At 58.1% G+C, this 13238-nt stretch overlaps 7 protein-coding genes across 7 annotated transcripts; 4 read left to right on the top strand and 3 right to left on the bottom strand.

Moving 5' to 3' along the window:
* Positions 1-106: 106 nt before the first annotated feature.
* SPRG_10290 (hypothetical protein) lies at positions 107-823 on the top strand (the record flags this gene model as incomplete). The annotated part of the gene is made up of 2 exons (XM_012349350.1): positions 107-109; positions 569-823. 2 exons carry the CDS (start codon positions 107-109, stop codon positions 776-778), a joined length of 213 nt encoding a protein of 70 aa, XP_012204740.1. The 3' UTR covers positions 779-823.
* On the bottom strand, positions 806-1903 carry SPRG_10289 (hypothetical protein; the record flags this gene model as incomplete). Its single annotated transcript, XM_012349349.1, has 5 exons — positions 806-943; positions 986-1169; positions 1318-1409; positions 1458-1791; positions 1845-1903. The coding sequence occupies 5 exons, from the start codon at positions 1901-1903 to the stop codon at positions 806-808; spliced, it is 807 nt and encodes a 268-aa protein (XP_012204739.1).
* Positions 1904-2238: 335 nt separating this feature from the next.
* Positions 2239-4033, bottom strand: SPRG_10288 (hypothetical protein; the record flags this gene model as incomplete). The annotated part of the gene is made up of 5 exons (XM_012349348.1): positions 2239-2628; positions 2675-3025; positions 3087-3428; positions 3483-3771; positions 3819-4033. The coding sequence occupies 5 exons, from the start codon at positions 4031-4033 to the stop codon at positions 2239-2241; spliced, it is 1587 nt and encodes a 528-aa protein (XP_012204738.1).
* A 460-nt stretch (positions 4034-4493) lies between these two features.
* Positions 4494-5413, top strand: SPRG_10287 (hypothetical protein; the record flags this gene model as incomplete). The annotated part of the gene is made up of 3 exons (XM_012349347.1): positions 4494-4902; positions 4949-5174; positions 5219-5413. 3 exons carry the CDS (start codon positions 4494-4496, stop codon positions 5382-5384), a joined length of 801 nt encoding a protein of 266 aa, XP_012204737.1. The 3' UTR covers positions 5385-5413.
* Positions 5414-6545: 1132 nt separating this feature from the next.
* On the top strand, positions 6546-8020 carry SPRG_10286 (hypothetical protein; the record flags this gene model as incomplete). Its single annotated transcript, XM_012349346.1, has 3 exons — positions 6546-6945; positions 7007-7506; positions 7556-8020. The coding sequence occupies exons 1-3, from the start codon at positions 6558-6560 to the stop codon at positions 8018-8020; spliced, it is 1353 nt and encodes a 450-aa protein (XP_012204736.1). The 5' UTR covers positions 6546-6557.
* Positions 8021-8509: 489 nt separating this feature from the next.
* Positions 8510-11040, bottom strand: SPRG_10285 (hypothetical protein). Its single transcript, XM_012349345.1, has 3 exons — positions 10107-11040; positions 9985-10027; positions 8510-9935 (listed from the first exon to the last, which is right to left on the bottom strand). Exons 1-3 carry the CDS (start codon positions 11012-11014, stop codon positions 8538-8540), a joined length of 2349 nt encoding a protein of 782 aa, XP_012204735.1. The 5' UTR covers positions 11015-11040; the 3' UTR covers positions 8510-8537.
* A 937-nt stretch (positions 11041-11977) lies between these two features.
* Positions 11978-12725, top strand: SPRG_10284 (hypothetical protein; the record flags this gene model as incomplete). Its single annotated transcript, XM_012349344.1, has 2 exons — positions 11978-12002; positions 12055-12725. 2 exons carry the CDS (start codon positions 11978-11980, stop codon positions 12723-12725), a joined length of 696 nt encoding a protein of 231 aa, XP_012204734.1.
* Between the last annotated feature and the right edge of the window lie 513 nt (positions 12726-13238).

Genomic DNA, 13238 nt, shown 5'->3' with positions numbered 1-13238 from the left:
GCTCACTCCGGCGTGTTCCTCCAAGACTGATTCGTCGTGGACTAGGTGTGCGACGAATCCTCGAGGCGTGCGCGGTGCACGCGCCAAGATAAGGTACCGTCGCCGAATGGTCCCAACGAGCCGACAGCCGCACCCTTCAGCGAATCAACCGCTGGTGTCACCTTCGTACGATCTACCTAGGAGCTGCTTTTCTGCTGACGTACAGTTGATCACGCACGTTGTCGGCGCTGTCCGTTGCCGACAACAGCGAGTCACAAAGCGGCTAGACGCTGGCACCTCGTCGAGTCGACACGCTGGTACCGACGGGTGTATCTAGCCACAACGGACATTTGGTCGAGCTAGATTCGGTCGTATACTGCGCACCGAGTCCTACGAGTAGATAGAATCCTTGTCTGGCCAACGACGTTGGTTGCCAGTTGGTGCCGTCACAATTGTAGACGCCGGCGCACCTCGAGTGGGTTTTTGGGAAAAACCCACTTTAGTCAGTCGGTCGAGTTTAGTTGGTATCGAGAGCCTAATGATGATGGCTGGATCCCACGCACTGCGGCTGTACCGCGCGATCTTCGAGACGTCTGCGCGCTTCCCGCCGCTCATGGCCAAGAAGATCCGCTTTAACGCGCGTGAGCTCTTCCGCCTCCGTCGCCACGAGACCAACGCGGCCCGATGCGAGCGCTTCCTCGCCGACGGCTGGGCCGACGTCGCGACGCTCGAGACCATTGCGACGTCGCCACTCGTGCAAGCGATCGACCGCAAGCCGCCCGCCCCGTCGACATCGTAATTGGTTGTTTTACATATCGTGTCGTATCTACTGCATACAGCAGACTTTGGATTTGGCGTTCTCGGCGGTGGTCGCGAGCACTTGCCACTTGGCGTCGGCTTCTTGGAGCTGGCGCTGCAGCGCCTCGCGCTCGCGAACATCTGCCCGCGCCTTCTCTTGCGCTTTCTATATGAGCACGATAAGATGCGTCTGCAACGTGCAATGGACCGCGAGCTCGCTTGACGCTGCTTGGCTCTTCTCGGCCTGCTTGCGCAGCTCGTCCTCGTGAGACTTGACTTGACCCACGAGGTTGGTGAGCTCGGCCAGGAGCGCGTCGTTGCGCCGGCGCTCCTTTTCTGCCTCCTCCAGCATCGTCGCATGCTCGCGCCCCAGTTGCTCCATGAGCGCCTTGCTATCACTCTACTCCACCGACAGCGCTGGCGTTTCTATGCAAGCAAACGAACCGAGGTCGCCACTGACTCGGTATTTGCGGGGTCGGTTTTCGTAGCGGTACTGCCAGGCCCGCGACATGAGGCCATGCGATCTCCACGCGCACGCACCTTGGATCGCGCGACGCGAGACGCACCGAAAAGGCCAGGACGTCCGTACTGACGTACTGCACGAGCTCGTGGTTGACGAGGACCTTGATCGTCTACGCCATGTAGAGTCATTACTGCATGTTATTTTATACAGTGGTCACCTGTTCATGGGCCATGGACGTTGTCTGCGCGTTCGCTTGGCCAAAGGCGTACTCGAGGCAATACTGCTGCTGCTTGAGCACGAGTTGCGTCGGCGGCTTGTCGACGACGAGGTGCGTAGCCAGCGACAACCAAATGAACGTGCCAGCAAGTGCCTCCAGGCTCTCGACTTCGTTGTCCGAGAGATCGTCGACGTCGTCGGGCACACGCTTGGCCGTCACGCCGCGATTGTCCGTCACCACACTTGGCGTCGTGCTCGGTCGGAGCCGCACCGCGAGCCGCCCCAGCGCCGCGCCGTCGTCGGCAAAGATGGGCACCGTCGCCTCGACGTCGAGCCTACGGGTGCACTAAGATCACATAGTACTACACATGGAGCTCGCAGCATATACATGTGACGGAGCGGACGAAGACCCACGAGCGCCTGCCCGACGCATTGGCTGCTCTCCATCTCGCAGCCGTTGAACCCGTTTCATGGTCGGAACCCTACCCGCCCTAGCCCTACGAAATCGACAACTTGGTTGCGCGTGTCGTCGCATGGTGCACATGGTCTTCTGCCTTTGGCCGCGGGTTCAGCTATCGTCCAGGTACGTGAAGCGAACTCACTTCGCCTACACGACGGTGCAGGCAGTAGGGCATCAATGCATTTCATGTCACGCACAAAAAGCTCACGAGAACTATGTGATGTATTAGCGTGGAGGCAAGAGCTTGACACTTGCGGCCCGAGGAGGTGCCCGCGGGACCAAGGCAGCGGCACTTTTGGAATTTCCATGTCCCATGAGGTCGTCAAAGGCGCGACCGCCGCCGCGCTTGGCATGAAACGACGTGTCGGACATGACCTTGAGGAGTCGTTTTCGCTGGAAACTCTAGACACTTGGCCGTGAGGATCCAGAAGAGGATACAGTAGTCGTCGTGTTGTACGCTTTGGGTCTCGAGGTTGGGAAGCGGGTTGCTCGATGCGGCCAGCGACGAGAGCAGCATCGATGGCGTTGGCTGGAGCTGTTTGCTCGGACTTTTTGAATTCCCAGTGTCCGTGTCCAAGATGGATCGCGTTGCGACGCGCTGGACGTACTCGAGGCTATGGATCGACCGGCGGCGCGTATGGAACGCGAGCCAGTCCTTTCCGAGCTCGTGCTTTTCGTAGCCGCGCAACTGGCACGTGACGAGCTTGTTGATCTACGATGGACGTTGGTATTGAGAGGCGCTGGTTTGTTAGTAGTACCAGCTCATGGCGCAGCGGCTGGTAAAAATGAATGTCGCCGCTGGAAGCTAAGGGCACGACCTTGATCGCGCGGGGCGTCAAAAGCGTCTTCTTCTTCAAGTGCTGCACGCGCTTGGCGTACATGCGCCGCATCTCGTCGTCCAGGACAGCGTGAATCGAGCCCGCGCCACCGCTCGCGACAAAGAGTTGGTAGAATTCAACCACATTGTACGGCGACGCGGCGTGGTGGAAGGCGACGCAAGCTTGCCACGCCTGGAGCATCGCGATGCCTGTGCTGTCTTGGGCCTCGTTGCAGTAATCGAGAAAGTTGTCGAAGCACTCGGCGATCTGCAAGTACGTGTCCAGATTGACCTAGACCAATACCTGGATGAACGACACTCCTTGGGCATCCCACTGTCCTAAATGTACGCACTTGTGGCGAGACGCTGCCTCGGATGCGCTGGACTTGGTGCCGCCCACGGAACGCGCCGATGAGCGGGAGTAAAATGTTAAAGATGACGACCCCCTGAAGCGCAAGCGTCCACAGCAGCTCGGTAATATGATAGGCTGCGAGCGACACGACCGTCTCGATGAGGACGTCGATAACCGCGAAGACTCCAAGCAGCAGCATGTAGAGACTCGTGCGCGTAAAGCACCGCCGTAGCCGAAACGTGTCGAGCGTTGAGCGTAGCTGGTACGCCACGTATAAAAAGGTCAGGACGAGCACGAGTGCTTGGACAATCTGGACAACCGACTGCGTTGTATGCAGCGGCAACTAGAGCATATCGTTTCAATAAGAAGACAATATTATCCACAAAAAGTCGTGTACCTGCACGCACTCGGCGTAGGTGAGCGACCCGATCTCGTCGCTGTGCAGCGTCAACAGAATAATCTGTGGCAAATTCCACGTGATGCTCGCACAGATCCCCACTGGGATCTGGACCGTCGGGATGATCATGCCGCGGAACGAGGTCCACAGAGCCGCGCGCTCGAGAGGCACGCTGGTCGGCGATGCAATGATCTCGGTGATGCCGTACAGAACGAGCACGGTAAAGGCCGTCCAGACTAGCGCAAAGGACGACGTCGCACACGACACTTGAAGGACGACGAGCGCGAGCCTACGCGTCGTCGTGGATCATCTCTCGATGCTGCAAGCTGGATGTACCCGCAGTCCATCTCGGCACCGTAGAGGACGCAGAGCGGCTGGGTGAGGCAAAAGACTGTCGCGCAAGCGCCGGCGATTGCCGTGCCCGTCGGCATCCGGTGGCGCAGACTCGGGTGGCGCTTAAAGTAAACGTAGAGTGCGACAGCAAACGGCATGTAGAGGCAGCTCGCCCACACGGCAAGCAGCGGGACGAGCTCTGGTGGCACTCCATTCATGCCTTGTCGTTGTCGTTGTAGTCGAAATAGATGCTACTAAAATAGTACTTGCTACATTGCATGCAAGAGGTCCGTGGTGCTCGAGCCAGCTCCGTGTCGTTGCCCAAAGGAATGAATATATGCCGTGTCCCACATCTCTTAGCTCGCGAGCTCAACGTCCATCCTCGATGCGAGACCGACGTGGTAGCGATCGAGCACGGCGTTAAGCATAGCATGGAGTGATACATGCCGTCGAACTCAAACTATCATGGGACCTCTCTGGAACTTGCGCCTGCTAGTCTAGTAGCGTGATTATGATTACTCTTTATACCGTACTAGGACTTGAGCCGCACGGGTCGAGAGCGCTTGAAGTTTCTGTTGCAGCATTTTTCGACCCGTGCGATAATATGACCAAGTCGGCCGTCTCAGACCGGTTCGGCGTTGCGTGTGTTCAGCCAAAGCGTTTCGGAAAACCGATTGCATGGGCCCGTGGTCGCGGGTCGTGGGGGCCCTGGACGCGCTCGAGGCTGCCTTGGGCCCGCTCCTCGTCGCGACTGGCCTCTGCCTCTCGGCCTTCATGCTCTACGCCTTCCTCTACGCGATGCTACCGCCGCTCTATGCGCTGCATGGCGCATGCGTCGCCTTGGGCCATGGCGCCGTCGGGCTCTTCCTCTTCGTGCAAATGCTATGGAACCACGTCTTGTGCATTCGCAGCAGCCCTGGCGAAATGAGCTTGATGCCGACGATCTACGAAGATGCGATTCTGTGCGACTACTGCAACGCGCCGCAGCCGCCTCGCTGCACGCACTGCCACGCGTGCGAAGCGTGCATCCTCGAGCTCGACCACCATTGCATCTGGATGAACAACTGCATTGGCTACTACAACTACCGTACGACGACGGTGAACACGATCCGAGGAATTACGAGGTGTACTAGGGTACTTTTGGCTCTACCTCCTCTACGGCTGGCTCAACTGCGCCCACGTCGCGTACCTCGCGGACGCGGCCATGGCCCAGCGCCCGCATGACCTCTCGTTTTCGGACCAAGTGCTCTTGCATTTCCCGTACGTTATCTGCGTCGGGCTGTCGCTCGCGCTCTTTAGCCTCTGGGTCGTTCACGTCTACCTGCTTGTCGCGGGTCAAACGACCTTGGACCTTCTCAGGTATTACCAGCGACGCTCGTATGGAGAAATACGCGTTGATGTAGAAGCGAGCCTTTGCGCAAGACCCTCTCCGTGACGGCGATGCGGCGAAACGTCGAACGCGTCTTTGGCTCGCCCTGGTGGCGTGCGATGTTGCTGCCGACGATCGCGCTCCGACCAGAGAAGCGCCACCGCAAGTTGAGCAGCGTCCCCCACCTCGTCGCAGTGTAAACCCAACGCGATAAGAAGGTTGTTTGTACACTACCTTGCTTGGTGTGTGGCTGTTTTTCGAGGGAAGGATGCATCGGGCTCAACAAGAGATAGCGAGAGCGATGCATTCAACAGTAGTTCAATTCAAAAGTGGTGTTTTCCCAAAACGATGGATGGTCCAAGATATCCAGTACTTTCGTACGTTTGAAATTCGGATCTTAGCGGGCTCTGACGCACACCTTCCCGATGACCACCGACTTGAACGACCACAATCTCGACCGCTATGAAATACTAGCACTCGTATGGCTATATGTACATCGTACTAGTACTAGTATAGTGCATCAAGCATTTGACGACCAGCAACACTTGAGGCGGGTGCCACCGACGACGTGCCTGTCCTCTCGCAGTACTGGGTGTTGCCAGCGTGCGCACGACACTTTGTTTGAATTTCGCGCCAAAAGGAAATCATTTTCACATTTTCACCCTTTTTCACTTTTCGATTCGACCACCTGGCATCAATACTTGAACACATGAGCTGGCGTCAAGGCGTGATGCACGGTGGTTGCTAGCGTGCTCTATGCACACCCAGCCTGACGCACCCAACCGATTGCGTTCGTCTCTGCTTCTCCTCACAGTATACAGTGTACTCAGCGTCAACGCGACGACGCCGTCCTATCCCTTCGATCTCCAGCACGTTATCGCCGTGTCACCCAACGGACTACATCGCTCCATTGTCGTTGGATCTTGGCGGTCATTTTACGATGGACTGCGGCTCTTTGCAGTAGAGACGCGTCGGCAGCTGCGTCGCTCTGCAATGCCAAACCGCTTCAACGATTTCGGCTCGGCGTAACATCGCATTGGCTTCCTGTGTTTCTCCCTCGTAGCGTCGAGAGTTGGATGAGCAAGCTTGCGCTTGCCATGGCTCGACCTCCGCTATGACAGCAGCCAGCATTAGCAACGTCTAAATACCAACAAATATATATATTTTTCATAGTCGACGACCGATCCTCCTCGACGACACCATCGATCGTCGCCAGCCCGTGTCCCACGACGTGTCCATACAGCGATGTCCCATCGGTCTCCGGTCCCATGGCCACATACCCGGTACCTAACATCAGCATTTTCGCATCCGGATCCGGATACGATGCCAGCCGCGGAACTGGCCTGCCACTTTTGCGCTTCGTCCGTCGCCCGATGATGCCCGACGCTGCGTTCCAGCCCGCCGAGAGCGTCAACGTGACCGTGGTCCTCGGCGGCAACGTCACGGGCAATGGAACGCTCCTTGGGCTCCCGCTCAACCTCGTCGAGACGCAGCGCGGCTGGTGCCTCTTCATCGCGGCGCTCTCGGCGCTCTTCGCGACCAGCCTCACGGCTCTGAACATGTACCAGCACCTTCGCGCGTACACGCGCCCGAACCTCCAGCGCTACATTCTTCGCATCCTGCTCATCGTGCCCGTCTACGCGATCGGGTCGTTCGTCTCGTTCAAGTTTGTGCGCGAGGCCGCGCTCGTCAACGCGGTCCGCGACATGTACGAGGCGTTTGTCGTCTATAGCTTCCTCAACCTCGTCCTCGCCTTTGCCGGTGCGTCGCCACATGAGGCTACACGCAGCGACGATAGAGGCTCATGGGCGTCCATGTCTAGGCGGTGAATCCAACTGCGTGTCCAAGATGGTGACCGAGGCCGAGATCGTGCACCCGTTCCCGTTCGGGTACTGCTTCCCGCCCATGGCGCGCGACGGCCGGCTCTTGCGCAACTGCAAGAAGGCGACGATCCAGTTTGTGTTTCTCAAGCCCACGATGGCGCTTCTCTCGCTCTTCATGCTTGGCATCGGCATGTACGACTCGGTCGGCTTTCAGTGGTTCACATGGCTCGTCTACAACCTCAGCTACAGCGTCGCGCTCTACGGCTTGCTCATCTTTTACCTCGCGACCAAGCACATCCTCGCCCCGTTCTCGCCCGTGCTCAAGTTTTTCGCGGTCAAAAGTGTCATCTTCATGACCTTTTGGCAGACCTTGCTGATTGGCGGCCTCCCGCGCATCACGAAAGAGCAAGCATTTGCATGGAACGACTTTGTGCTCGCGCTCGAGATGGCGCCCGTGTCGGTGCTCTACGTTCTCTCGTTTGGCGCTGGCCAATTCAAGGTACGAGTTGAGATTCGATCCAGTTGGCAAGGCGCTCACGACTGCGTAGAACACGTGCGAAGCGATTCCGCAGTCGGAGGTCGTCAAGAACATGAAGGAGGTGCTAAGCGTCAAGGACATTGTCGCGGATGCGATCCACAACTTTATGCCGAGCTACCAAGACTACATGCTCCAACGCGCCGATGACGAGTTTCCGGAGAAGGTCCGCACCATGACGTTCCTTGCCGGCAACTTGGATACGCCGACGCCGCTGGGGGCAACCAAGGACCGCTCCGAGAGCAACGACCTCCCGGACGAGCCCTCGTTGGATGCAGATGTCGTCGTCGTCGTCGACATTGCCGAAGCATCGACGGAAGCAACAACGACGGCGGCCGAGACTACCGAGCCGGCTGCGGATGTTGCCGACAGTAGCGACAAGTCAGAGTCAACGCCGGGCCACAATGTCGAAGACGACGAGGGTTTGGTGGACACGCCCCGACGACACTCGGACAAGTCGAGCTTGCTCCAGCCATAAGCAGAGTTTTAGTAGGAAGTATAGGCGTAGTTAATATTAAATATAAGGAAGACGGTCGTCGCGGCCTATGGAAACACGTAGGCCAAGTTTCGCTGTGCGGGGTGCCAGCTCTTTTATCGATTGGAGGTAAGCTGTAGGTAGGTAGGTGGGTAGATGCTTGTCAGTTGACAACCACTTTCATAGCAGTCAGTGCTCGAGGTCGATCGTTTGCAGAGGTGGTAAGCCATGCGCCATGCTGAATCGATAGATTGCTGCTATCGCTACCTATTGCTCGGTCCCACAACCGAGCAACCTCTTCCGTGAGGTCGTTTTGATGCCACATAATCGTCGCCTGCAACTTTCCGACGCGAGGATGCCTCATTTCATCCGCAAGCTAACCCAACGCAAACCTAGTCCACGCAACCACGACAGACATTATTACCATCTCGTTTCAAAGCAGACAAGAGAGGTAGCTCATACACATCGATCCTTCGAACGTCGTCCTCGAATGTCGATCCTGGATGTGACAATGTCCGCCTTATGCGACTGTCGTTTCCAAGTGGGCAAGGACGGCTTGGAGCAACCTAACGCACTTGGTGTCGTGTGCGTGGTCCTTGTTGGCTCGTGCGGCGTCAGCAATCGGCATACGACCTGCCTGCTGGACCTTGCGCAATCGCGTCGCCCAGTGCCCATCAATCCGCTCCGGCTCCAAGCGCAGCCAGCCGTCGTGGGCGGTCGCCGTCGCGTGCACATGGGGGCACACACGACGCCGCATCTGGCGCTGGACTTTGGTGCCGTCGAGGAGGAAACGATGCAGCGCGTTGCACTCGGCGCAGTGGCGATAATTGACGAAGATGTCGTCGAGGACGCAATCGTTGATCCCCGCAACGGGTTCTAGCGTGCCACTGCGAAGAAACGCTTCTCGACACGTCGTCGCGAGCCAACCGAGGATGCTCCGGCAGCAGGCAAGGCTTTTCTCCGAGTAAAGCTTGGCAAGGGCCACGAAGACCACTTGCCGGTTCGCCTCGGGCGTCGACGGCAGCGTCGCGACCCAGGCTTGAACGCGCGCCAAAACGCAGTCACCGACTGGCGTTGCGAGTATCTCGTCGGCCACGAGCTGCGCGTACGCGTCGAGGGTCCACCAGCGCGTGCTCCGTTTCACGAGTTCCGGTAGCATCGCCGCATTGGTGAGCAGAAACGCCACCAAGCGGCTTGTGACCGCTGCATCGAGGACCAGAACCCGTGGCTGAGCCTGGAAAAACTTGACGACAGCATGGTCCGAGCTGTTGCTCTTGGACTCGTTCTCGCTACACAGCGCGACGAGCACGTCGAGCAGCGCTGGATCGACGCGGTTGCACAAGTGCATGCAGCTCAAGAGCGCGGCGCCTTGTGCCGACGTAAACTCGCAAACCGGTCGCCACGGCCAATGGGCGACTGGAATCGCGTCCAAAGCATGCACGATGGCGTCCGTGTACGGCGTGGTTGGCACGCCAGGCTGGCTCTCGATCGCCGTCATGAGCGCTATGGGCACGTGGTCGAGACGCCAGAGTCCGACGTCGCGCGAGCACGGACCTGCGCAGGAGCCAAATCGGCGCGGGCGCAGAAAGGCATCGATCGTCGCGACAAGCGCGAGGGGCAGCCGATCGCCGAGCCAGTCGCAGTGCACGAGGTCGGGCGAGATGGTTTCAAAGTGCCAGTCCAAGAGGAGGCAGTGCGCGTCCGTGCCGTCCGCAAAAGGCGAATGCGATTGCACGTCATACCAACACGCCTTGAGAAACGAGCCAAAGAACGGTTGCTCGAGACACCGTGGCGCCTCTTTGGGGAGACCCGCGAGGTGCGACAAGAGCGCCGGGACGCTGCTGCGTTGGTTTTCCGTGTGGAGCCAGCGCCGCAAAAGTCGATGGAAGGCGGACGAGAGGCGTGGCCACCCATATGCCTTGAAGCACCGGATGGAACTCGAATGCCGTGACTTGGTTCGTCAGCACGCTTGTATCCACTTCGTTCTCGTCGCCTTCGCTCTCGGTGGAGCTACATATCGTTTTATGAGGTGCCGACAAAGGTACGATGGCACCTGTCATAGCGTATGTGTATCGGTCGCGACGAGAACCGAACAAGCGCCACGTCAAAGCAGCCAGTGGCCACAAGAAGGTCGGCGAGGTGCGCATGCTTGGACCACAGCTGCGGGAACAATGGTTCGTCTTCCTCTTCGCTGTACTGTTCGTAGGGCTTGTGGAAGTCGTAGTCGTCCAGGCATTTCTCGTCCGCATCTCGGAGCGCATCATCGAGGTAATCGATGCCGCATGCAATGCGCTGGCACTCGGGCAGCGGTCCGTTTGCGAGCGTTCTCAGCTCGGCCGCACGGCCCGTCGAGTTGAGCGGCAGCCGCGACGGACCTGTTGGCGTCTTATGGACGCCCGTCAAGTGGAAGACGAGCGCGAGGCGGCGACCGGACGTGATCGGCGTCGACGTCATCATCGTGTTGATAAAGATGCCATCAAACCCTTTTGCCACGTCAGCGACATTGCCCGGCAACGTCATCGACCTGTCCTTGTGCTGGAACGTAAGGACACCGCCGCTGTGGCCCGATGGCAGCAGCACGATCAAGGTCCCAAACGCATTATTGACGCAGCCCTGCAAAGCGTGGAGCATGCTGGCCCCCCCACTTGTGTCGATGCACAGGTGCGACAAGACGGCACCGACGTCGGTTGTTTGTATTCCGAGCACCGACTCAATCTTGCCGACGACCGAGTCGACGAGAGCGGTCACAAAAGCGTCTTGGTTCTCGATCGTGACCTTGGAGGCTGGCACGATGCGGGCCTTGCCGTAGCGCGCGCGGAGCTGCAGGTGCTGCGACGGTGAGAGCGGTAGCGCTAGAAGGTCTCTGAGGCCCTGGACGCGCACCGCTGGGCGCAGCGAAATGCCTTGGATTCCCGTGCAGACGTAGAAGGACGGCACCCGGTGGTGCTTGAGAATGTCCTCGCACGCAGAAATGAGCGGGTCCACGGCGCGCGGCATTTTGCCTCAGTCGGCTGACTTGCTCGTGATGCAAACTGAGTCGGCACATGTGATTGGCCACGACCTTGACATCGATATTAAAATGGACTGGGCTCTACCATGGTACATATTTGTAAGCAATAAAATAAAACCAGATCGACGATGATATCTGGCGAATTTTAGCCAATCCAAGTGCCTTCTTATGTACTTGATGGCGGCTACTGGACGAAATGCATCGTAATCCATGGGTTTATGATCAAAAGCATTCAAGTGATTGGTTAAAAGGTACACAAGCAACTCAGGCTGCGTCACTGTACTGTACCTCTGTGTGGTATAATACTTGATGCTCCACCTTTCAATCTCATGCCCTTGGTTCTATCGTACACATGGAAAGACTAGCACGTACGAAAGCAAATCATTTGAGAATGTTATCGCTGGTCCTTTTTCTGTCGTGTTGCAGCTGCGTCGCCCACCGAGCCGGACTCGATGCACGACGTTGTCGGCGCTCGTCAAAAGAAGAGACTGCTTTCCAACAGCACCTGCAGCATAGCCGTGTAGTAGAGGCCAACGTCAGTGGCAGGGTCAAATCGCCCCTTGCGCGATCTTGTGTGTCTCCGAATGGGCCATCCGAGAGCGCAGGGGGCGCCCACGTGGGGGGCGCCACGTCATTTTGCTCCACTACAATATCCAAATCAAATGTGTTCTAAATACGACTGCTCTACGAAAGCGACGTGCAAGTCACGCGCACTAGCCTGCGACTCTGCCATGGTACCGCATCTCCCTATAATACATCGTGGCGTCAACAAGCTGTTGTGTGCATGGGGACCAGCTGGTGCTCGCATGCACGTTCTTCGAAAAGGATCTTTGATGTGAGTGCAATGCGAATCAGCTGCCTCCCTAACGTTTAGTATCGCATTTCCCTCGTCCACCTCACAGCGATGAAATCGTACCTTGCCTTGCTCGCACTCGCCCTTTTCGCCATTGATGCCCTTCCGCAAGCGCGCGCGGCGTCGCATGTCGTCGGTGTCTACTACCCCAACTATGCAACACGTTTGTCCAAGCCGTGCACGCGCTTGTGAACCAGTACAACCTCGAAGGCGTCGACATTGATTGGGAATTTCCCGACAGCGACAGCGACTTCCACAACTACCGCGTCCTCGCGCAGCAAGTGCGCCAGGCGCTCGGCGCCGACAAAGTTGTGTCGGCCGCGATCCCCGGCAGGCTCTCGCTCGACCAGATGACGCCAATCATCAAGGAGAGCCTCGATTTTGTCAACCTCATGCTCTACGACAACGTGTACAGCAACGATGGCCGCCCGAACGCTGCGTTGATGGGCGACGACAGCAGCGTCCAGTCAGCGGTGGCCAACTGGCTCGATGCCGGTGTCCCTGCCAATAAGCTCGTTGTTGGCGTGCCGTTTTACGGCTACGAAGGCAAGACGGCCATGACTTACCGCGAAATCAAGCTGCTCGAGAGCTCGTGGGCCTCCTCCATGAACGAGGCGTCGTTCACGCCGCAGCTCGTCAAGGGCGCCCGCAAGATCACGTACGACAACCCGACGTCCATCGCGGCCAAAGCCAAGTTCTCCGCGTGCATGAACCTCCGCGGTGTCTTTGCTTGGGACGTGACGCAAGACGACGCGGCGAGCAGCCTCCTCCAGGCCATGGGCGAAACGTACCCGGGTGGGATTGGCAACGCAGACACGTGCCTCGAGGAAGCCACGTTCACTTGAGTATTCTATGACCACAATCCATTCGTCTTCTTCTGTGTCCGTCATGACCAATCTTATTGCAAGTTGAAGCTGGCGACAGTTTCAGAATCGTGAGAGCGTGCGATTCTGCGTTTTTCCAGCCGTTCCGCAAGCGAAACCAACCGACGAGTGGCCGCGTCCTCCGAGGCGCGGCCGTCGGTCATCCAGGCCGCGGCAGAAGGAGGCCTCGTCAGTCGACGCCTTCGCCTGCTGCGAGCCGCGCCATCAGCCCAAGCGACGCTGAGCGATGAGGAACTCATCGCCACGCTGTACAAGACGACGTATCCGAGGAAGACGACGACATGCTCCAGCCAGACAACAACAAAAACAACGGTCAGGGGGACCACAACCAACATCAGATCCAACACAGAACCAACATGAGCACCGAGCACCGAGCACAGAGCAAAGAGCACAGAGCACAGAGCACAAATCAGCCAGCCGCCGCCGCCACCGCCACCGCCAACGCCATCAGCCATCAAGCTTCAGCAACAAGAC

The sequence above is a fragment of the Saprolegnia parasitica genome (genome assembly GCF_000151545.1).
Source record: "Saprolegnia parasitica CBS 223.65 unplaced genomic scaffold supercont2.53, whole genome shotgun sequence".
Lineage (NCBI taxonomy): Eukaryota > Oomycota > Saprolegniomycetes > Saprolegniales > Saprolegniaceae > Saprolegnia > Saprolegnia parasitica.
The sequence above is the reverse complement of the archived record's forward strand: the minus strand, read 5'-3'. Positions and strand labels throughout refer to the sequence as shown.

Bases quoted from the DNA above. Each gene is read 5' to 3' on its own strand.
- SPRG_10285 (XM_012349345.1), bottom strand. From the start codon at position 11,014: ATGCCGCGCGCCGTGGACCCGCTCATTTCTGCGTGCGAGGACATTCTC. The intron at 10,028-10,106 runs GTTCTCGTCGCG...AACGATATGTAG, and splicing joins TTTGACGTGGCGCTTGTTCG to CTCCACCGAGAGCGAAGGCG. The intron at 9,936-9,984 runs GTGCTGACGAAC...CGGTGCTTCAAG, and splicing joins AGAACGAAGTGGATACAAGC to GCATATGGGTGGCCACGCCT.